Source organism: Chiloscyllium punctatum, chromosome 9 (genome assembly GCF_047496795.1).
Source record: "Chiloscyllium punctatum isolate Juve2018m chromosome 9, sChiPun1.3, whole genome shotgun sequence".
NCBI lineage: Eukaryota > Metazoa > Chordata > Chondrichthyes > Orectolobiformes > Hemiscylliidae > Chiloscyllium > Chiloscyllium punctatum.
The window spans coordinates 41575333-41600805 of NC_092747.1; the positions used below are offsets into that span (position 1 = coordinate 41575333).

Sequence of the window (25473 nt, forward strand, 5' to 3'; positions counted from 1 at the left end):
GGAGAGAATAGGGCCCCTCAAAGATCAGCAAGGCAGCCTTTGTGTGGAGCCGCAAAAAATGGGGGAGATACTGAACGAGTATTTTGCATCAGTATTTATTGTGTAACAGGGTATGGAAGATATAGATGTAGGGAAATAGATGGTGACATCTTGCAAAATGTCCATATTACAGAGGAGAAAGTACTGGATGTCTTGAAACGCGTAAAGGTTGATAAATCCCCAGGACCTGATCAGGTGTATCCTAGAACTCTGTGGGAAGCTAGAGAAGTGATTGCTGGGCCTCTTGCTGAAATATTCGTATCATCGATAGTCACAGGTGAGGTGCCGGAAGACTGGAGGTTGGCTAATGTGGTGGTGCCACTGTTTAGGAAGGGTGGTAAGGACAAGGCAGGGAACTATAGACCAGTGAGCCTGATGTCGGTGGTGGGCAAGTTGTTGGAGGGAATCCTGAGGGACAGGATGTACATGTATTTGGAAAGGCAAGAACTGATTAGTTGCGGGTAACCTTGGTACTGTCCCTGATTCTAAGTTTGTTTTCGGAAGATTATTACAGGTTTCACTCCATCCTTTGTATGCATTTTATAGAATATGGTGTCCTCATCACAAGTTGACAAACATCAACATTTTATTAGACAACACTCTGTTAAACCACATTTGAGAACTTCATGCAGTTATGATTGGCATATTTTGTAAAGGAGAGAGATGCCCCAGAAAGATTGCAGAGAATATTTACAAGGGTAAAACAGAAATTAGTGAGGGTGCATATCAAGAAGGGATGAACGGGCTGGATCCCTTTTTCCTGAGAGAACTTAGGGGTGACTGAATAGATATACAGTATTTAAAATTTTAAAAGATTTTTACAGATTGTTTCCATTTTGGGATAGGAGCATAGCTAGATGCCATCAATTTGATTCACCAAGAAATTCATCAGGAACTCAGAATAAACCTTTTTTGCTCAGAGGGATAGGAATGCAAAACTTGATACCATAATGAAAGATGAAAGTGAGTAGTGCAGGTGTATTTCAGGGTAAGTCACCCTGAAGCACATTCCATCTTTTGAGTATCCACTCACCTTCTGACTTCTGACTTGTAGATACTGATAAAAGACTTGATGATTATGGACAGAAAGTAGGCAGAAGAATTTGTTGTGGATTGCTTGAAGAAAAGCTGGCCTGTTGCAGTCGGCTGAATTACCACCTTGGATGTTGTAAATATCTGTGGTTTTATGAAAACAGACAGTGAGGGAGAGAAAACAGACTGAGGAGGTGGAGGAGAAATATGCCAGAGAACCAAATAAATAAAAATGACAGAAAATGCAAGAGGATTACGTGTAATGCAAGTGGTAATGGTATTAAGGAGTTTGGAATACACTTTTTTGTCGACTAGGAACTAACTAATTTCCTTGGCTCATGAAATGCAAGGGACTGAATATATTCAGTAGGGTTCAACTCAGCTAAGTTGAGAGAAATGATGAATTAGAATTTGTCAAGAATATTGATGGCTGAATATATGTGGGCAGGACATGCTTCAAGTGAGTTTCATTTCCTGCCATCATCTTGTAGATGTTTATTATTGTTGTCTTAGAATTCAAACAAGTATATGGAGTGCATGATAATTACTGTTGATATCAGAAGATTTGATTTTCTTTTTTTTTAAACATAGATACAGTTGATGCCAAGAGTAAATGGAGAAGGTTTTGGAAGAGTTGCATTGATCATCTTGGTAAGCCTTGAGCTGTCAACCAGCACCCCAGTGTTTGTGATATTATTCCCCTTCACATCTCCTTGTATGTTTGATAAATTGTCCTTATGGTCAAATATTTATTTGTTTGAGCATGTTACACTTTCAATTGATATTCTGTTACAAGCTTTAGACACAGTGCCATGGATTTCCTTTTGCCAAATCATCATTTCTGCAGTGTAGATCGAACCATGTGGAATCTCCATTGATACAGGCTTCAGAGGAATTGCCCAGGAACTTGGAGATGATTCTGGATAATCCTCTGTACCTGGAGCCACCTGAACATGTCTATTTAAATCTAATGAAATTAAGTTGGTAGTTACTCAGGAAAAGTTAAACTCTTAAACTTCTGAATAACTATTTAACTGATGTAACATTTCTTTCACACTGGCAATAGCACCTCCCACAGATCCTGATCAACAGCCCACTATCTATGCCCAGGACCTAACCCCACACCCCTTCCTGCTGAACCTGACACAACACTTCTTTTCACCAACAGACCTGAACCCCTTTTCTCACACTGAGACCCTCCCTCCCATGATTTCCCCCTATGCTCGAGACTGCACCCTCTGCACCAGCAGACCTGATATCTCCACCCAACCTAAACATTGCATTACTTATCTGGCACCCGTGCCACCTGGTACCAATTCTCCTACCTACCTGGCACCCTACCCACCTGAAGCCCTAATCTTTCACTTACTTTATATACTTACTATTTTGAAGCAGCTGCCAAAGTGGTTTACTGTGATTCTAGACCATTATATTTCAAAAATGGCAACTAACTACTATGAAAACGGAGTATGATTTTTCTTTGATAGTGTTGAACTATCAGAGAAGGACCTGTCGTGGGTATGTACTTCTGAAGGAGCCATTATTAAAAATTCCTGTCAGAAATGCAGAGCTCTTTTGGTGTACAAAATGGAGAAAAGTGATCCAGTGAATCAGAAAGCATGAACAATTTATAGTGAACAATGCAGGTCAGCAAATACTTCCTTTAATTTGTGTTACAGTGTATTACTGTGTTGAATGACCATGGTACAATTGGATGAGGACCTATTGTGGCTTCAGACATCACGTAAGAGGTGTGCGAGTAAATCTATTGATGCTCAATTTTGAAGTATTCAAAGAAGTCCCATAAATAACCGGAGGACTTCCAGGATATCGATTACCACACCGAGCTTTTGCATTCCTATCAAAATAACGATATCCTTGGCAATCCATCTAATGCCATTTGGAACGGGCCGAGAGAACGACCCCACCGTTCATGAAGTCTGATCGGTTCATTAATTGAAAATGCTTTGCAAGTGTGTACATGTAAATTATTACTTATAAATCTGAGTAATTGGTTTGCATATACTGACATTTGGGAAATGTTTTTATTACATTAATTATCTTTCCATGTTTTGTATTCTGCACTTATATTGGCTTGAAATTAAGTGTCTTTGTTCCACTTTTATCACAGAGGATGACAGGACTGTTTGCATCTTGAATTCTGTATTGTCACTTTCAAAACTATAATCCTGTGACTTGCTTGTAGCCACTTCTTGTCTTCCTGTTGAAGATTTATTTGAGAATATCTCCTGTCTGCCTACACAGGCATTATGATGTGCATGTGGTTATGAATAACTGTGTAGGCACCTTGTAATTTCACTTCAATTGCAAGAAAATTGCTGGTCAGACTTTTGGAAAAGGGTAATGAAATTTTGAAGAATAATTGATGCCTTAAGAGTTAAAGCACTTTTGTGCATTTTTAAACAAGAGCCGAGAGAACAAAGATTAATAAATTACAGTTATGGAAACAGGATTGACGAGAGAATGAAAATAGAAAGAATTAAATGTGTTTTCATTTGCACAAATGTGAGCAAAACATGTATGAACAAATGTGAACAGTAAGAATACTGAACAAACTAGACAAATATTACAATATTCCTTCAAGCTCTGATTTCATTGCAGATGAAATCTGTTCTAGTTTCATAGTTTTTTAGACTTGAGGACTTAGTATCTGCATCAAGTTAACGTGATTATATCTCATTATTTTATCATATCCTGACACACATCACTGGGGACAAATTTCTAAGGCAGATAATCTTTAGCTGTCTTAGGCAGTAAAGTCCTACTTTGGAAGCTAAATTCTAGATGTCTTGGTAATAGTTGGAATGGAACAATCTGGGTAATCCAAGATGGAGGATGGGAAAAGTTTCTGGCTGTAAGAGTTGCACCTTTTTTTTTGAGGTATTTTAGGTGCTGGAGGTGATTTCTGCGAGTTCCAGGAGCAGCAATTACTGTTTTATATGCTGTTGCGTTGTTTTGGAACTTTGGAAAAAAAAAGTCAAAACAACAGCAGTTTTAAAACGGAGAAGAGCAGACAAAGTAAGCACGTGGTGAGGACAGTGCAGGAGAGAGAGAGGACCTGCACAGTTACTGCCTTTGCTGTTTTTGAATTCATGTGTTGCTGGACATCGGAGTGCATCTGGGAAAATTAACAAACAGTGAATTTCACAACTAATCTTGGAGGAACCGGTTTGGGCGAAGTTCACAGCACAGAATCAGATAAGTTAATTGTAGTTTTAAGTCTGTCCAAGGGAAAGGCTGTTCTACTGAGTACAGTGGGTTCTTCCTTGATTATATGTTTTTGGAGATAAGTCTCTTGATTAAACTTAAAATATAAGCCGTAGCTATTAATTTAACCTGGTGCAGTGTTTTGGAGAGGAATAAGACAATGTTATTTTTTGGGTCTGTAGATTGTGAATGAGCAAAAATGGCCTTTGCAGTGATATATACTTCTTGTCAGATGTGGGAGTTTAAAGAGAGTTTAAGGGTTTCTGCGGATTATATCTGCCATAAATGCTGTTGAAAACAAATCTTATCAGTTGAATGGATCGGTTGGAGAGACGAATAGAAGCGATGAGGAATTTGCAACAGCAACAGTATGTGATGCATGGCAGTTATAGGAAGGGGGGAATGTCTCAGATACAGTCACACAGGTGGGTTCACACCAGGAAGGGTAAGAGAGGTAGGCAGCTAGGCAGGAGTCTTTTGTGGATATTCCCATTTCAAACAGGTATGCTGTTTTGGAAAATGTAGGGGGTAATGGATTCTGAAGGGAACATAGCACGAACAGCTAAGTTTCTGGTATTGAGACTGGCTCTAATGCAATGAGGGGTACGTCGGCTTCCAAGAGATCAATTGTGTTCGGGGATTCTGCAGTCAGAGGTACAGACAGACGTTTCTGTGGCCAGCAGAGAAAAAGCAGAATGGTGCCAGGATCAAGGATGTCTCAGAGAGGGTGCAGAATGTTCTCACTGGGGAGAGGGGCCAGCAAGAGGTCATTGTCCACATTGGAACCAACGACATTGGAAGGGAAAAGGTTGAGATTCTGAAGGGAGACTACAGAGATTTAGGCAGAAATTTAAAAAGGAGGTCCTCGAGAGTACTAACATCTGGATTACTCCTGGTGCTACAAGCTAGTGAGGGCAGGAATAAGAGGATAGAGCAGATGAATGCATGGCTGAGGAGCTGGTGTATGGGAGAAGGATTCACATTTTTGGATCATTGGAATCTCTTTTGGGGTAGAAGTGACCTGTACAAGAAGGACAGATTGCACCTAAATTGGAAGGGGACTAATATACTGGCGGGGAAATTTGTTAGAACTGCTTGGGAGGATTTAAACTAGTAAGGTTGGGGGGTGTGACCCAGGGAGATAGTGAGGAAAGAGATCAATCTGAGACTGGTACAGTTGAGAACAGAAGTGAACCAAACAGTCAGGGCAGGCAGGGACAAGGTAGGACTAATAAATTAAACTGAATTTATTTCAATGCAAGGGGCCTAACAGGGAAGGCAGATGAACTCAGGGCATGGTTAGGAACATGGGAATAGGATATCATAGCAATTACAGAAACATCGCTCAGGGATGAGCAGGACTGGCAGCTTAATGTTCCAGGATACAAATGCTACAGGAAGGGTAGAAAGGGACGCAAGAGAGGAGGGGGAGTGGCACTTTTGATAAGGGATGGCATTATAGCTGTGCTGAGGAAGGATATTCCCAGAACTACATCCAGGAAAGTTATTTGGGTGGAACTGAGAAATCAGAAAGGGATGATCACCTTATTGGGATTGTATTATAGACCCCCTAATAGTCAGAGGGAAATTGAGAAACAAACTTGTAAGGTGATCTCAGCTATCTGCAAGAATAATAGGGTAGTTATGGTAGGGGATTTTGGTTTTTCAAACATCGACTGGGACTGCCCTAGTGTTAAAGGTTTAGATGGAGAGGAATTTCTGAAGTGTGTACAAGACAATTTTCTGATTCAGTATGTGGATGTACCTACTAGAGAAGGTGCAAAACTTGACCTACTCTTGGGAAATAAGGCAGGGCAGGTGACTAAGGTGCCAGTGGGAGAGCACTTTGGGGTCAGTGACCATAATTCTATTTGTTTTAAAATCGTGATCGAAAAGGATAGACCAGATCTAAAAGTTGAAGTTCTAAATTGGAGAAAGGCCAATTTTGACGGTATTGGGCAAGAACTTTCAAAAGCTGATTGGAGGCAGATGTTCGCAGGTTAAGGGATGGCTGGAAAATAGGAAGCCTTCAGAAATGAGATAACAAGAATCCAGAGAAAGTATATTCCTGTCAGGGTGAAAGGAAAGGCTGGTAGGTATAGGGAATGCTGGATGACTAAAGAAATTGAGGGTTTGGTTAAGAAAAAGAAGGAAGCATATGTAAGGTATAGACAGGATAGATCAAGTGAATCCTTAGAAGATTATAAAGGAAATAGGAGTATACTTAAGAGGGACATCAGGAGGGCAAAAAGGGGACATGAGATAGCATTGGCAAGTAGAATTAAAGAGAATCTAAAGGGCTTTTACAATTATATTAAGGACAAAAGGGTAACTGGGGAGAGAATAGAGCCCCTCAAAGATCAGCACGGTGGCCTTTTTGTGGAGCAACAGAAAATGGGTGAGATACTAAATGAATATTTTGCATCAGTATTTACTGTGGAAAAGGATATGGAAGATATAGACTGTAGGGAAATAGATGGTGACATCTTGCAAAATGTCCAGGTTACAGTGGAGGAAGTGCTGGATGTCTTGAAACAGTTAAAGGTGGACAAATCGTGATCAGGTGTACCCGAGAACTCTGTGGGAAGCTAGAGAAGGGATTGCTGGGCCTCTTGCTGAGATATTTGTATCATCGATAGTCACAGGTGAGGTGCCGGACGACTGGAGGTTGGCAAACATGGTGCCACAGTTTAAGAAGGGCGGTAAAGACAAGCCAGGGAACTATAGACCGGTGAGCCTGACCTAAGTGGTGGGCAAGTTGTTGGAGGGAATCCTGAGGGACAGGATGTACATGTATTTGGAAAGGCAAAGGCTGATTAGGGATAGTCAACATGGCTTTGTGCGTAGGAAATCATGTCTCACAAACTTGATTGAGTTTTTTGAAGAAGTAACAAAGAAGATTGATGAGGGCAGAGCAGTAGATGTGATCTATATGGACTTCAGTAAGGCGTTCGACAAGGTTCCCCATGGGAGACTGATTAGCAAAGTTAGATCTCATGGAATAAAGGGAGAACTAGCCATTTCGATACAGAACTGGCTCAAAGGTGGTGGTGGAGGGTGTTTTTCAGACTGGAGGCCTGTGACCAGTGGAGTGCCACAAGAATCGGTGCTGGGTCATCTACTTTTTGTCATTTACATAAATGATTTGGGTGCGAGCATAAGAGATACAGTTAGTAAGTTTGCAGATGACACCAAAATTGGAGGTGTAGTGGATAGTGAAGAGTGTTACCACAGATTACAACAGAATCCGGACCAGATGGGCCAATGGTCCGAGAAGTGGCAGATGGAGTTTAATTCAGATAAATGTGAGGTGCTGCATTTTGGGAAAGCAAATCTTGGCAGGACTTATACACTTAATGGTAAGGTCCTAGGGAGTGTTGCTGAAGAGACCTTGGAGTGCAGGTTTATAGCTCCTTGAAAGTGGTGTCGCAGGTAGATAGGATAGTTAAGAAGGCGTTTGGTATGCTTTCCTTGGTCAGAGTATTGAGTACAGGAGTTGGGAGGTCATGTTGCAGCTGTACAGGACATTGAGTAGGTTACTGTTGGAATATTGCATGCAGTTCTGGTCTCCTTCCTATCGGAAAGGTCTTGTGAAACTTGAAAGGGTTCAGAAAAGATTTACAAGGATGTTGCCAGGGTTGGAGGATTTGAGCTATAGGGAGAGGCTGAACAGGCTGGGGCTTTTTTCTCTGGAGCGTCGGAGTCTGAGGGGTGACCTTATCGAGGTTTACAAAATTATGAGGGGCATGGATAGGATAAGTAGACAAAGCCTTTTCCATGGGATCGGGGAATCCAGAACTAGAGGGCATAGGTTTACGGTGAGAGGGGAATGATATAAAAGAGACCTAAGGGGCAGAGGATGAGCTGCCAGAGGATGTGGTGGAGGCTGGTATAATTGCAACATTTAAGAGGCATTTGGATGGGTACATGAATAGGAAGGGTTTGGAGAGATATGTGCCGGGTGCTGGCAAGTGGGACTAGATTGGGAAGGCATAGCTGGTCGGCATGGACAGGTTGGACTGAAGGGTCTGTTTCCATGCTGTACATCTCTATGACTCTATTTATCTACTCTATTTTTATATCAGATTATTTGTCACTAATCTGAACCAACTTGCAACAAAATTAAGCAAAGTTAGTTAAGGACTTCGAACCTTCTCATCCATCAATTGTTAACTTTATTTTAGTCATGGAACCCAGTAGTTTTTAAATCTCTGCACGACCCGGCATATTGTAAACTGAAGTGCAACATGCTAAGATTTGGGACAGAATTTTATTCTCCCACAAATCCCACCTGGAGTGTGCTGGTAGGTATTGAGGCTGGGGATGGGATCAGAAGAGAGGGGTTTAAGCAGCAGTGCAAAATTAGGAGGTATGGCAGGGGCACCTCTGCTCATTATTTGCTGCTACCACTGATATTTACCAGAGGTCAGGTAGGTAATAGGAAACCTATTCGCATTTCGGACAGTTGAGGTCCTTGAGTGGGACATTCACCGTGTGGGGTCTTTCTGACTGGGCATCCTGTATGCACAGAGAACATAGTTTCACACTGACCCCATGAGAAGACCCCCACCCAAATTTTTACTTGCACCCACAAGTTCTTAACCCCTTCTCTAGCAGTGCCCAGGAATCCCCATCCTCTACCTGACTAACTCTAGCCTGTGACCATTATGGCTATTTTGTAGAGCTGATTGATAGTTGCTCTTCAAGGTGACACACCCTGCATGAGAGACCATGACTGCAGGCATTTCAATTGCCTAAGTACTGTAAAATCTGACTGTGTCTTTCGGTCTGGTGGAGGCAGAGTTTTCCCTGACTTTATGGTCAGTGGATAGAGTCATTATCTTGATGTAAAAGCTTAGTGCACGTTTCACAAATCTGTAATTCATGTCAAATTTTATGCAATTTCAATTTTGGGCCCAATTCCTTGGTTGTGCAGTTTTATTTAAAAAAGGCCTCTCCATCAGGCCAAACCATTGTTGTGGCATTCTTCAAGGTAAGTTTAAAGGATAGATGGGGAAGAAATGGAAATAGGTTGAGGTAGGAGAAAGGTTAGTGAGGAAAACACCACATGGCAAGGGAAAGAATTGGATGAATTGGGGACAGAACACAATAGTGGAAACTTGCCTAGGAGGTGGCAGTGGAATGTTGAGAGAAGGAAAGAGTTGCAGTGCCACCTAGTAGTGGAAGGGCTGAAAGATTTGTATCATTGCCATTAGATGTGCATGTGTATATGAATTTTTATTATGCATATATATGCTTTAACATTAACTGTGCCAATAACAATGATCGAGGAGTGCATAGCAAACATTCATTAGTGTGTCTCTTTTTTTTGCACTATTGGCAAAGAATTTTAATATTATTAATTGATTTCTCTGAATGGTATGTTGCATATATTGCTCCTGATTACTAGATAAAATAGACAGGTTGAGCTCCTGAATCTAGGATGCCATTGGCTGATTGTTGTTGTCGTGGCACTGTATGGCGGATGTTTAGTTAAGGATAGTACTTACTTTCTAAAATGGCCGCTAAAGGTTGTGTTCAGAGGTGCTCAGCTGGAAAAAAACCTAGCAGTAAGACAAATGGCATAATCTTATTCTACGGTTCTTCCAGAAAAAAATGGTTTAATTTAGATTGGAATGCATAATCCACTGAAACAATATGATTTTGTGTGAGTGTGTATGCGTTATATATTATTTATGTATATAATGCATGATTAATTATGTCATACTTGGAAATCAATTGGAATATTGTAGTGAATACTGTCCAATATTATAAATCTTTTTTAATGGAGTTCTGATATTGAAATTTTCATTTTAATTCATAATGGGTTTAGTTACAGCTTACTGAATTTTTCCATGTAAGTTTTTACATAATTTACATGTTAACCATACTTGAGGAAACTTGGAAAATAAGAGGGTTCCTAACTTAAGGGTAACCATGTAACACTCGTGATTGTTTGAAAGCTAAACTTTTTTTAAATGTTGCTAAAAATTACAGTTATTTTCATGCATATTAAATCCTATAGCAGTTTTTATTATTCTCACACATGCTATTTCTGTATATTAATTACACCTGAAGTACCCAGGTCTAGTCAGATAAAAAAAAATAAATGTAGGATATTAATCCTTCCCAGCAGTGTCTGTCGTGTGTTCAAACAAACTGCATCTTGAGCCTGTGCAGCACAAAAATACTCCAAATATAGATATAGACCTAGTAATGTTCATCAGTGTGAAACAAACTTCCCTTATACATAAACATCTCTAGTTTACTAGTTGGAAACTATGTTTGAAATCAGAGTATGGGCAGATTCTGAGGGCACTTTGAAAGGTGATAGCTGTACCTCACAGAAAGTACATAAGAAATGGGGTTGTTTGTAGGAAAATAAAATGAAAATTTAGGATGGATAGTTAATATTACAATGTATACAGTTATGAGATTTATATGATTATTTGCAACTGTCTTCAAAGTAGGGCAAAAGTATGAGCTCATATGGCTTGAAGTCTGTCTGACAACACACTTGGATATTTGATTATTAAAAATTAAAAGGTGTGCAGATTGTTTTTCTGGAAAGAAGGTGAAAGGTGTTCATGTTTGTATGCTGTGTCTCCACAATCTCAGAAAAGTTTTGCAAATATTGGATTGTAACCAGTTCCTAAAACTATTTGTTTCATTCCAAGATGCAATGTAGTTCGGATCTCAAGGATACCTAATCCGTATTTCTACCTGGATACAAGGCTCTTGTGGTTGACATTGTTATAGAAATGGACTTTGAGGAGAGGGAGTTTCATATCCCTGAAACTCCCAGACAGCTAATTGTCACAGTCTTGGGAGAAAACAAAGCAACTTGAAGCTTAAGTCTCTGTGGCTCACTATACAAGAATGTGGTGCGAGCTTGCACTCTGATTGAAAGACCAATTTTTTGAATACTTAGAACAAGGTTGGATATTTCTGGCCTTACCTAGTGCATGAATCTCAAGGAAAAGTCCTTGGTGTGAAGGACAACTCTGAGAGCAAAAGCTAGTAGGCTGGGAAATGAAGAGAATGGAAGCAAATTCTAAAGTCCATCAATTTGGACTGCTGTCAGGAAAATCCTTAAAGGATAGTGTGAAGTAAACTTGGACCATTTTTAACAATTGTGTTAAAAGTAAAAGGAGTGCTTGGTTCCATAGTTTAAAGTGTCAGGTGTCTCCAAAAGTAGTATTGGTCAATAGTGCTTTTAGTTTGTTACAGTAAGTCTTAAAATGTGAAAATTGTCATGTTGTCTTTTCAGCTATTAACTGAAAGTTTGAATTTTTAAAAAAAGTTTAAAGTTTTCTGCCAAGATCATAACGAGGACCCATCTCTGGCTTTATCTGGCTTTGACACAACACATTTCAATTATTATCCCCTGTTATGGCCCCTGCACAAGTGAAATGTAATGAAATTTTGGAGATGATGCAAAGGATAAAATTACCATTTTGATAATCCATTGTTATCTGATTAGACTCTAAGTATTTGGTCATTTACATGTGAGAAAATGTTGTTAGGGATTGTGATTTTGGATTCCAAAAGGATCTAGGTTTTGAAGTCAATCTGGTTGAGAGGATTATTTAAAATAGATAAATATGGTGGAACTAAGCGCAATATAAAATCATTTTAATAAAATAATTAAGGTGGACTCCAGGTAGTATTTATTTTCTTCAGAAGAAGCCTACAGTGCCTGTGTCAACTACGAGAGCAATCCAAAACTAATTTTAAAGTCCCATTTTTTCCTCTGCTCTGAATATTTTGCCGCGTTTCCCTTCAAAATGCTGTCAGCTTTTTTTGCTGTAATGGTAATGAATATAATTTCCTATGCATAGCATCATCTGCTTTGTTTATGATATAAATGTGCTTTCTTTATTGGGACACACAAACTGCAACACCCTTCTCTAACTGTATGTTAACAAGTGCCTTTAGCCTCTGAATAGACGATCAAATTATATGGGGTGGCAGTTTACTGCACTACTTTAGGAAAGAAATTGATATGTTCTTAATGAAAGAGGATAAGAAGTTGGTTAGATGGACAGTCTCTGGCTTTATCTGGCATGATGGACTATAACAGTATTATGACTAGACTCTGGATGAGGTTGCCTTTGACCTCTTCATTGCTAACTGCCGCTATGACATTGACCACCTCAATCTGTCCACCCCTCTCACCCACTCCAACCTCCCGCTCTTACAACGTGCAGCCCTCCACTCCCTCCGCTCCAACCCCAACCTCACCATCAAACCCGCAGACAAGGGGGCGCAGTAGTAGTTTGATGCACCAACCTCTAAACTGCTGAATCCAGGTGCCTACTGTCTCCTCGACCACAACCTCCCCTCCTATCACCAAACCATCATTTCCCAGACCATCCACAACCTCATCACCTCTGGGCATCTCCCATCTACAGCTTACAGCCTCATTGTCCATGAAACCCACACTGTCCGATTCTACCTCCTGCCAAAGATTCACATGCCTGACTTCCCCGGTTGATCCATTGCCTCAGCCTGCTGCTGTGCCACTGAACTCATCTCTGCATACCTTGACACCGTACTGTCCCCCTTAGTCTAGGAACTCCCTATCTACTTTCGGGAAACCACCCACACCCTTCACCTCCTCCAAGATTTTGATTTCCCTAGCCCCCAATGTCTCATCTTCACCAAGGACATCCATCTGCCACAAGGAAGGCCTCCAGGCCTTCTGTTTCTTCCTGTCATCCCATCCCAACCAGTGCCCTTCCACCGACACCTTCATCCGCCTGGCTGAACTGGTCCTCACTCTTAACAACTTCTCCTTCCAATCCTCCCACTTCCTCCAAACCAAAGGGGTAGCCATGGGACCCAGCTATGCCTGCTTCTTTATCGGGTACATGGAACAGTCCATCTTCCCCAGTTATACTGGCACCACTCCCGACCTGTTCCTCAGCTACATTGATGACTGTATTTTTGCTGCCCAGTGCTCCCATGAGGAGGTTGAACAGTTCATCAACTTCACCAACACCTTTCACCCCAACCTCAAATTCACCTGACCATTGTGGACACCTCCCTCCCCTTCCTGGACCTCTTTGTCTCCATTTCTGGCGACCGACTAACCATGGACATCTACTATCAGCCACCCGACTCCCACAGCTACCAAGACTACACCTCCTCCCACCCTACCTTTAGTTAAACCGCCATCCCTTATTCCCAATTTCCCGGCCTCCGCCGCATGTTTTCGCAGGATGACTAATTCCACCTTAGATGGCCTCCTCTTTCCAAGATTGCAATTTTCCTTCCCACATGGTCGATGATGAGACCCCCCCCCCCCCACCTCACCTTTCACCCCACCAACCTCCGCGTACGTCGCTTTATCCTCCACCACTTCTGCCACCTACAAATGGACCCCATCACCAGAGATATATTTCCCTCCCTACCCTTATTAACGTTCCGGAGAGATCATTCTTTTCATGTCTACTCATCAGGTCCACATTCCCCCACCAACCCACCCTCCACTCCTGGCACCCTCCCCTTCCACTGCAAGAAGTGCAAAACCTGTGCCCACACCACTCCCCTCGTCTCTGTCCAAGGCCCCAAAGGATCCTTCCACATTTGATTGAAATTTACTTGTACCCCCACCAATGTCATCTAATGTATCCATTTGCACCCAATGTGGTCTCCTCTACGTCGGGAGATAGGACCTCTCCTTGCAGATCATTTCTGAGAACATCTCTGGGACACCCGCACGAACCAACCCCACAGCCCTGTGGCTGAACACTTCAGCTCCCCCTCCCACTCTGTCAAGGACATGCAGGTCCTGGGCATCCTCTACCGCTACACCTTTACCGTCCCAATGCCTGGAGGAAGAACGCCTCAAATTCTGCCTGGGGGACCCTGGAACCACACGGGATAAATGTGGATATCGACAGTTTCCTCATTTCCCCTCCCCCCACATTATCCCAGTCCCAAGCCTTCAACTTGGCACCGCCCTCCTGACCTGTCCATCACCTGTCCCATCTATCCGATCCACCCTCTTCCCCGACCTGTCACCACCTCCCCCACTTTCATCTACCTATTGCATTCTCGGCTACCTTCCCTCTATTCCCACCCCCATTTATCTCTTAGCCCCCCCGGCCCACAAGCCTCATTCCTGATGAAGGGCTTATGTCCGAAACGTCAATTCTTCTGCTCCTCGGATGCTGCCTGACCTGTTGTGCTTTTCCAGCACCACCCTCTCTACTCGGGATGAGGTTCCCCCAGTTGGTTACGAATACAAAAGAGGACACCTAAAACTGTAAGCTCCTTTAATGAGGAGAGATGAACTGGCATCTCATTACTTAGTTCTCCATCAGTTGGTTGCAACAACACATTATAGTAAAAGGGATTCCTCACCTTTCTCCCAGATCCAAATGAACTTGAAAATTTCAATTTAACTAGGCATTCCTAACTTAACACAAAGTGAGTTTATTCATTATTAAATGTGAGAAGAATTAGTAATACAACGCATATATGCAGAGATTACAAATAAGAGATGAACCTGAAAAAAAAGTATGCATCAGTGTCTGAACTATTCACAAAGAACAGATAGTTAGATGTGCTCATGCAGTGGAGATTACGAATAGATTACTAATTACAATTTTGAAATTCCTGGTTTTGTTGTTGAAGTTCTTTTGTCCCAATTCCTTTTTTAAAAAATAGTTTGCAGCAGCCAGAGAATGTTTTCCTTCACCTGCAACACAGGGGTAACTTTGGATTAATTGTACTAGCCCACTCTCTGGTAGAATTGAGACTGACTTTTTGACCTCTGCCCTTGTGTACCATTCAAAGGAGAAAAACATGAAGTATGTCTGCATTTTGGGACATAATCCAGAGGTGATGGCTTGCTATTGAGCAAGAGATCATCAGATCTTTGTTATCTTTGTAATCACAAGAGACCACAGCCCAGTCTGATTTTAAAATAGCTTTCTTAATTATTTGACATCGGTAGAGAGGAATTTGAGTTTTTGTTAAGTTGATTGCAAGTTTAAAAAATAAATGTTTCTGGCATGTTTCAAGAAGGGAAAATTGTTCTGCTGTTTTTGAATGGGGAACAATTTATAGTGTAGGTGATCTCTCCTCTATGTTTACATACTTTTTGTTGCTTTAACATGAGAAAGCAGTATTATAAATTCTATGGTTTGCAGATGAAATTTCCTGCTTCTGGAACTAATTGTCCTAAAGATCTCGTCTTTGGTCCATTAGCTAAAGTTGAAGTTCTGAATTGGAGGAAGGCTAATTTTGACAGTATTAGGCAAGAACTTTCAAAAGCTGATTGGGGCAGATGTTTGCAGGTAAAGGGACAGCTGAGGAATGGGAAGCCTTTAGAAGTGAGATAACGAGAGTTTAGAGACAGTATATTCCTGTTCAGGTGAAAGGAAAAGCTGGTAGGTGTAGGGACTGCTGAATGACTAGAGAAATTGAGGATTTGGTTAAGAAAAAGGAAGCTCAAAGTTTGGGAGAAGATTTGTAGCTCGGGTGCTCATTGTTGTGGTTCTGTTCTCCGAGCTGGGAATTTGTGTTGCAGACGTTTCGTCCCCTATCTAGGTGACATCCTCAGTGCTTGGGAGCCTCCTGTGAAGCCAAGGAAGCCATATGCCAAGTGTAGACAGGAGAGATCAAGTGAATCATTATAGTATAAAGGCAGTAGGAATATACTGAAGAGGAAAGTCAGGAGAGCAAAAAGGGGACATGAGATAGCTTTGGCAATTCGGCTTAAGGAGAATCCAAAAGGTTTTTCCAAAGACATTAAGGACAAAAGAATAACTAGGGAGCGATAAGGGCCCCTCAAAGATCAGCAAAGCAGCCTTTATGTGGAGCCACAGGAGATGGGGGACATACTAAACGAGTATTTTGCATCAGTGTTTACAGTGGAGAAGGACATGGAAGATATCGAATGTCGGGAAATAGATGGTGACATCTTGAAAAATGTCCATATTACAGAGAAAGTGGTGTTGGATGTCTTGAAATGCATAAAGGTGGATAAATTCCCTGGACCTGATCAGATGTATCCTAGTGTCTGTGGGAAGCCAAGAAAATGATTGCTGGGCTTCTTGCTGAGATATTTGTATCATCGATAGTCACAGGTGAGGTACTGGAAGACTGGAGGTTGGTTAACGTGGTGCCATGATTTAACAAAGGTGGTAAGGACAAGCCAGGAACTATAGACCGGTGAGCCTGATGTCAGTGGTGGGCAAGTTGTTGGAGGGAATCCTGAGGGACAGGATGTACATGTATTTGGAAAGGTGAGGACTGATTAGGGATAGTCAACATGACTTTGTGCGCAGGAAATCATGTCTCACAAATTTGATTGAGTTTTTTTGAAGAAGTAACAAAGAGGATTGATGAGGACAGAGCAGTGCACATGATCTATATGAGCTTCAGTCAGGTGTTCAACAAGGCTCCCCATAGGAGACTGGTTCGCAAGGTTAGATCTTATGGAATACAGGGAGAACTAACCATTTGGATACAGAACTGGCACGAAGGTAAAAGACAAAGGGTGGTGGTGGTGGAGGATTGCTTTTCAGATTGGAGGCCTGTGACCAGTGGAGTGCCATAAAGATCGATGATGAAAAGTGGTGGACCCAGCATTTATATAAATGATTTGGATGTGAACATAGGAGGTATAGTTAGTAAGTTTGCAGATGACACCAAAATTGGAGGTGTGGTGAACAGCGAAGAATGTTACTTCAGATTACAATGGGATCTTGATCAGTTGTGTCAAAGGGCTGAGGAGTAGCAGATGGAGTTTAATTCACCTCAGATAAATGTGAGGTGCTGCATTTTGGAAAAGCAAATCTTACAGGACTTATACACTTAATAAGGTCCTAGGGAGTGTTGCTGAACAAAGAGACCTTGGAGTACAGGTTCATAGCTCCTTGAAAGTGGAGTCACAAGTAAATGGGATAGTGAAGAAGGCATTTGGTGTGCTTTCCTTTATTGGTCAGAGTATTGAGTATAAGAGGTCATGTTGCGGCTGTATAGTACATTGGTTAGGCCATCTTTGGAATATTATGAGCTATTCTGGTCTCCTTGCTATTGGAAGGATGTTGTGAAACTTGAAAGGGTTCAGAAAAGATTGACAAGGATGTTGCCAGGGTTGGTGGATTTGAACTATAGAGGGAGGCTGGGGCTGTTTACCATGGAGCATCGGAGGCTGAGGGATGACTTATAGAGGTGTGTAAAATCATGAGGGGTATGAATAGGTTAAATAGACAAAGTCTTTTCCCTAGAGTGGGGGAGTCCAGAACTAGAGGGCATAGGTTTAGGATGAGAGGGGAAAGATATAAGAGAGACCCAAGGGGCAACTTTTTCACACAGAACATGGTGCACGTATGGAGTGAGTTGCCAGAGGAAGTGGTGGAGGCTAGTACAATTGCAACATTTAAAAGGCTTCTGGATGGGTATATGAATAGGAAGGGTTTGGAGGGAATGGGCCAAGTGTTGGGCAAATGGGACTAAATTAGGTTGGGACATCTGGTCGGCGTGGACAAGTTGGACTGAAGGGTCTGTTTCTGTCCTGTACACCCTGTGTTTCTAATCTCTGGGTGACTTTCTCCCTCTCTCTACTAAACAATTTGCCTTGTTACATTTCTTCTTCCTGTTTTGTTTCACATTTGTGAATTATCTAATGACCAATTAGGGATTATCATTGCTACAAATTTAAAGTTTATAGAATGCCCATTTTAGGACCATTCCCTGAAGAAGGGTCATGTTACCTGGTCTGAATTGAGCCTGACAATAGGCTGAGCATGTTTTTAAAAAAATTAAATAAGTAAAATTTTCTGTAGTTTAGAATGTAAATTGCTGATGAGAGTCATGCTACACTGTTTTGCTTTTTAGTTTGTTTATTACAGTAAAAGTCTTAAAAAACCTTGAAAGTGTGTCATGTTCATTTCTGTCAGTTGCTGGAGTGCAAGAATCTTTTTTTAAAACTTACCAATCTCTGCAGAGATTACAACATTATCCTGTGGGAATGATGAAGGAGGGAAGCACACCTTGTACTTTGGGAGCCAAGTTGACATGCTGTAAAGAAAGACTAGATTGCAATTAATCTCTGTGACACACTGGAGAATCCACTAATGAAGCAAACAGACCCATAATGCCTGTAGTACTCAGCAATGATCAGTTGCCAGTTGAAGATAATTTCTCTCATGGTAATTTGTCTTACCATGCTAAAGAGAACGTTGTGATTTATGTCACATCTTCCAATATTTATTTGCTTCTATTTTTTTTTCGAACCTTAAACTAAAAGAACAAATGTGTAGACCACATTTGTAAAAATCTCTGTTTTAATAGGTATGGCATCTACAATGGTACAAACTCCATGCCCCCACCCCAAGCCTTGGCCATTTTGACAGCATTACAAAAGAAGAGTTCCCCAGTAAATAAATGTCTTGAAATTGTGATAGAACATAGAACATAGAACAATACAGCACAGAACAGGCCCTGTTCTGTGATGTGATGTGAACAATTGAGGCAAAGTCATTGAAAATGTTTAAAGCTGAGTAAAATTGATTCCTGCTTGACAGTGGTGAATCAATGTGAGAGTGGAGTTGAGGCTGAAATCAGATCAGTCATGATCATATCAATTAGCAAAGCAAGCTTGAGCAGTCAAAACGGCCATCTCTTGCTCCTGATTTTATGTTCGTATGTTTGTATTTGACAAAAAAAAGCTCAGTGTAGAAATGAGTGAGGACACCAGCTGAAGAATCACCTGAAAAACTTACATTTTGAGACGTGCCTTTTCTAGGTTATAAACTCTGAGAGCCCTCTAAAAATGTATTTACATCCTTTCCAATTATTTAATTAAGTCCATGCTACTTACCAAATGAACTGTATGAAACCTAATAAGTAATGTGTATGATATCCATTGTCAAAGTGTAGTTTACAGCCTTGTTTCCTAAAGCATAGTTTAAGCACTACTTGTAAAACCAACTTATTTGAATTTGCCCTTTAAAACCCAACTTGAAAGTGCATAATTTATCCTGGTGTGTTTTGACATTGATGTTGATAGGCCTGGTTGTCTTGCATATATGTGATCATTGTTTTCTTTTGAGATGCTGTTCTTCAATCTTATGGACATTAGTTAGATTGACAAACCTCAGGAGTTGGTAGAGAAATTGTCAGGAATCGCAAAAAAGAAAATGCCTCCTATGAATTATAGAGTCATAGAGATGTACAGCATGGAAACAGACCCTTCGGTCCAACCCATCCATGCTGACCAGATATCCCAACCCAATCTAGTCCCACTTGCCAGCAACCGGCCCATTTCCCCCCAAATCCTTTCTGTTCATATACCCATCCAAATGCCTCTTAAATGTTGCAATTGTACCAGCCTCCACCACTTCCTCTGGCAGCTCATTCCATACACACATCACCGTCTGTGTGAAAAAGTTGCCTCTTAGGTCTCTTTTATATCTTTCCCCTCTCACCCTAAACCTATGCCCTCTAGTTCTGGACTCCCCGATCCCAGGGAAAAGACTTTACCTATTTACCCTATCCATGCCCCTCATCATTTTGTAAGCCTCTGTAAAGTCACCCCTCAGCCTCTGACGCTCCAGGGAAAACTTTCCCAGCCTGTTCAGCCTCTCCCTATAGCTGAAATCCTCCAACCCTGGCAACATCCTTGGAAATCATTTCTGAACCCTTTTGCGGCCTTAAAATGGCTGTTGCATTCCTGAAAGATGGCAGATACAAAGAAAAGTATTTGCATTTTGAAAAAAATGTGTTTTTGTTTTCCACTCATTTTTAAAAGAAAGAAGCCATTAAAGTTGCCTCTGTTGAACTGTTCCACTAGAAATTGACAAGTACTTGTTGAGCCTTTTGGTTTGTTTGTGGTCAAGTACTTGTATGGGATTTTCCATAAATAGTTCAGCAGGATAGCATTGAATTTGCGTTCTTGACTCCCTTGATGGCATTGGCATTTGTTTTCTTGCACAAATCAGGCCAACATCTGTTTTAAGTCTGTTGTTGGAGATTAAAGTTGTAAAAGGATTGGCTACCGTCAGCCTCTCCCCATTTGACTATTTCTGATCTATTTGAGTGTTTATGATATTCTGACTACCCATCTTCCAACACTCTTTCCCCCCCGTTTTATTGACTGAACATTTAGTTATCCAATTTATAGTTGGTAGCAGATCCCTGGTCAATGGAAATCGACTCAATCAGAAGCCAGAGACTGTTTTCTGTTTGTTGCCATTTCATTGTGGAGTTTACCACTGCTCCCTAGTGTAGCCACTGTCAACACTCAGAATGTTTTTGATATTTGTCACTGTAATGAAACCATTTAGCAGGCTTCTCTAGTCATAAAAAGTCAGAATCATATTGACTTGTAAACAGTCTCTCCTTGGGAATGTCACACCATGCCGGTTGCTGACATTGCATTGTTACTGTGAATCCAGAGCAAAGACCATTTGGTATGGGGCGTACATGCATCCTGGATCCATCTTTCTTTCATCCTCAGTTGTTGAGCAGATGGCTTGGCCTTCATTTTCTCTTTCATAAATGTTTCTTTTGCTTCTGGATGTTGTCTTGTTATTTGACCTTGGTATCTATCACCCTAGATGGTAGCTGCTATCTATAACATGTAACAAGTTAATTAAATCAGTAAAGTTATCTGGAGTAAAGAAAAGTAATCACTGGTATCAAGAGTCTAATGATAACCATGAAACCATTGTGAATTGTCAGAAAAACCCATCTGATTCACAGCTGACCTTACCTGGTCTGGTCTAAGTGTGACTCCAGACCCATAGCAAAGTGATTGATACTTAACTGCCCTCTGGGCAATTAGGGATAGGCAATAAATGGTTGCTTAGACAGTGATGCCCACATCCAGTGAATATTTTTAAAAAATTAGAAACATGCAGAGAATCTGGCAAACTGGATAGATTGAAGATCATAATGAAGAGGTGACATAGGATAAGAAACTTTAAGGAGCAGGTTACAACAGAGTTCTGGAGTAGGTAGCAACAGGAAAAGTTAGTGGAAGAGAAGCTGTCCATAATAGAGCGAACAACTAGTTTGTTTACTAAAAAGGGATAGTTTTGGTGGAAATAAATGATATAAAGGTAGTGGCTTCATACAGTAATCACAATATATTAAACTCTTAAATACAACCAGAGAAGGGTGAGGAAACTCTTTGACTCAACATTAATTCGAATTTGCTCCTGGATATTTTGGAATTAATTCCAATAGCTCCTTAGCTATGTTTAGGATGTAACTCTAATTCACACATTGAATTTTAAAACCATAAACTCTCAAGAAAACGCAGAACCGAATGACAGGGATTACTGGGGTTCACACTGAATCTGTCACTCCCCAGAGTATTCTTTGATGTTCTACAAATTACAGTGCATTGTAAACGGACAGGAAAATGACAGAGATGAAGACTGTGTACCACTGATAACCCCTTTCTAGTTGCTTATTAATTGCTAAATGCTTTCTTCTCTTTGCGCTCTCTCTACTTGCGGTTATCCAATAATTACGTGTGGGTCCCATCAGAGACATGGCGCTGCTGCTTGGCGCCAGAGAGTGGAGAGAAGGAGCGCCGCAGAGAGGCCGCTTCTGGCGGACAGGAGCATGTCAGTGACAGTCAGCAGCTCAGCTCCGCTCACCTCACCTCCCTGCCGCCGCTGCAAGATGTCTTTCCCCAGGAAATCTAAAAAAATCCATTCGTCAGGAGGTGAGTGGGGGAAAACCGAATTGGGTGGCGCACCTTTTAATCTGACAAAGCAGTTGAGTGGGACTGACTCGCCTGTGACGGGTTTATTTTTGTTGGTGTTTGGTTTTCATCGAAGAGGTCGAACCATGACACCAAGCCGCGCCACCGCTTTTATTGTTGTGATGCTTGTTACCGATCACTTTGCCTGGCCATGGATTCGCCCAGTGTGTGTGGGCTGGGTCCAGGCGCAGTGATCATCAGGAGCTGAATCCTGCCTGCACATTGCAAGTGATATCCGAATGTCGTTTGACAAATGGCACTCTGATAGAAATGGTGCAGTGCGTGAGTACTGAGGATCCGACCTGTCAACCTTCGTCTCGACTATGATCCTCCTCTGCTACCTTCAGGCCATACACAGCCTTCCTCCCCCTCCTCCATCTGTTGTTCCCTTCTCAATTTCAGTTCTACGTCAGCTTTTTGTTCTTCCCTGCCATCTATCAGCTTTGTTTGTCCGTTGGTTTTGGATCTACGGACCTGTGAGAACATGTTATTGCGTATATATTATAAACTGGTTTTACGTACTGAGCCAAATGTCATCGCACCTCCGAGCCAATGCCTAATCTTTTCAGCAAATTAGCTGATTTGTTTTTAGATGCTTCCCAATTAGGAAATGCAATTTTTTTCTATTGCATTTTCAATCAAAATGTCAGTGCAGTCCCAGCTAAACCCCAGCATCGAAAAATATAATCATGAGAGGAGCGGAGGAACTTGCGCTACTTATCTTTGAAAGAAGGCAACTGACGGACTTTACAAAGGCTTATATGAAACAATAAATTATGTAAAAAGATAAATGCAGCGCATCATTCATGCTATGCCATGAGGAAAAGGAAACCAGGTTCGAACTGAAGAGCAAGTTTTGGGCAGATAGTAGAAAGTTGTTCATATTGATAATAACTGCCATCTGGTTACAGTAATCAAGGTAAAATCCTCATTTAATATATATGTGGAGAGTTTTAGTTTTGGGCTAGACTAGGTATAATTTTCTGTATCTATCTTTATCTTGTAATGATTCAGTTTTGCATTGGCATTTTGTAATAACCACTCCTCTCTGATTACAAAGACAATAATTTCTGATCTGGTAATTAGTATTTCCAGACTTTCAATTAGAATCATGATGTCAAAAATAGCACTTTAATGAGTCCAGCAATTGAAGGGCTCCCTTTAAAGTACATGTTGAAGAATTAAAGGTACCATTACTAAAGAGCTGAGATTGTGAACTCTGATGAATTACCAGAGGAAAATCCACATCCCACCAATTAAATGACTTTAATTTTGTCTCCTTAGGCATTCTTTCTTCATTCTCTTCTTTTTGATTTGACACTCACAGTATTAATTGTTTTGAATATGTTAGCAGAAGGGGTGATATTGAGGAAATGAGGTTTACTGTGAGCAATGGCAAACTTGACTTGAACAGTCCAAAGAAAGAAATCAACTGTACAGAATAATAGATGATGTTTATAAACAAAATATTGGTATTAGTCAATGTTCCAGGCAACATCGGTGAAATGAGAAACGGTTGGCATTTTAGGCTGGTAATCTTTTATCAGAATTGGAATATTTTAGAGATGTGACAGGTTTTTAGGAAACACAGGAAGTGGAAGTTGTGTGTGTGTCTTTTTGGGGGCAGGTGAGGGTATGAGCAGCCAGGAGCAGAAGAGTGGTTTGTGATAAAGCAGAAGTAATTGAATGATAGAGGAATAATAGCTCAAGATAGAAAAGGACAGTAATAGGACAAATCAAGAAAGATAGGTCAAGAGAAATGGTAAATCTTAAAAGGAGAATCATTGCCAGAATCTATTGTCTGAATAAAGTGGGAACGATAGTTAGGATTTGAAGGCAAAATCTAACTATTTTGAAGTGATTAGTTGCACTTTTTTAGTTTCACAATTCTATATTTCCACTGATCTCCTTTGCAGTAAGGAGGCAAAACACAGATTGGAAGACCATTTTGTTGGATACCCCAGTCGATATACAGTATGTCTTTAAGATTTGGTTGTACACTGATTTAAGTGTCTGCTACACATCTGATCTGATCTCTCTTTTCTGCCCACATAGCTGCAATAGAGCTTAAAGAAAGCTTAGAATAAAACTTTGATTAGTCATTTCCCAACCTTCTAGACTTGACCAAGTTCAATAATTTTAAGTTATCTACTGTTATGTTCATTCCTCCTCCATTCATTCTACTCTGACCTTCCCTGTCTCTGAATTTTCGTGGGCCTATTCCTGTAGAAGTTTCCAGTTCTGACAAAAGTTTATCACTTGGAACTGTTAATTCTCATTTTCTTTCCAAATCTATTGAGCATTTCTGAATTTGCTGCTCATGTTTTGAATTTCCAGCAGTTGGCATTTAAATAAACACAATATTGGAGAAACTCAGCAGATCTGGCAGCATCTGTGGAGAAAGAAGCAAAGTTAATATTTCAGTTCTGGTATGACGAAATAGGTAATTGGAAATCTTTGAACTTGGCCAAGTCCAGAAGATTGGGAAATGACTAATCACTGTCTTAATTTAAGTTTCCATGTGGCTCTCCATTCAGGCAGAAAACGAAAGTGAGGTCAGATCAGAAGTGTAGCAGACACTTAAATTGTTAAACAACCAAATTTTAAAGACATGTTTTGTGCAGTCAACAAAATGGTCTTCCAGTCTATGACGGCTTCAGAACCTCGGCCTATCCAATATTTCCAAAGAGTTCAGTCCAACATCATAGTGGTAAATCATCTCTGCATCCTTTCTAGTGCAATAACATCCTTGGAGCAACAAAGATTGAGATGGGACTTGATAGGGATATATAAAATTGAGGAATACAGAGTGGATAGGAAGGCACCTTTCCATTAGTAGGGGATCATTAGCCATGCGGCATAAGTTTAAGGAAAGAGGTAGAAGATTTCAAGAGTAGAGGAGAAATTTTTTTTTTTACTCACTGGTGGGAATCTTGAACTCCACCTGAAAAGCTGGTTAAGTCAGAAGCTCTTATAACGTTTATGCAGTGCATATTGACTTGCATTGCACAGCCTCCAGTTCCATGGGCCAAGACCTGGAAAATGGGATTTGTGTAGTCAATCTTGTTAACTATCACAGGCATGATGAGCCAAATGGCATTCTTCATACTGTAAACAGGTGAGAGTCTGAGTTTTTGACCATTGTAATAGGTAATTAGCTGTGCGGTAAAATAATGCTCCATACTTGGAATTTTTGACTGGGTAATTTGATAATAGATTTTTGATTGCCTGTGAGGGAATACAAATTAAGTTGGATGCATAATATTCTGTTTCAATGTTATGGCTGAAGTTCATTTAATTTACCAAAGGAGTGGGATAAGGTGGAACAGGGTGATGTTCTTTTACAAGGATATATCATGCATTATACAGATAGTGTTTTTGTCATAACATTTATGGCCCAGCTTCAATTCTGTTCAGAACAATCTGTATTCTAAAAT

General features: G+C 40.8%; 1 protein-coding gene across 4 annotated transcripts in view; it reads left to right on the forward strand.

Annotated features, from left to right (window-relative positions):
- atp8a2 (ATPase phospholipid transporting 8A2) overlaps nt 1-25473 on the forward strand; it is a 561594-nt gene that overhangs the window by 8604 nt on the left and 527517 nt on the right. For 2 of the 4 annotated variants that reach the window (XM_072577324.1, XM_072577326.1), the window contains exon 2: nt 1663-1722. In XM_072577324.1, coding sequence (XP_072433425.1) covers nt 1663-1722 — 60 coding nt within the window. Of the gene's footprint in view, nt 1-1662; nt 1723-21820; nt 21998-22277; nt 22956-25473 lie in introns of those variants that run through there. The other 2 variants (XM_072577325.1, XM_072577327.1) reach the window with 2 other exon arrangements.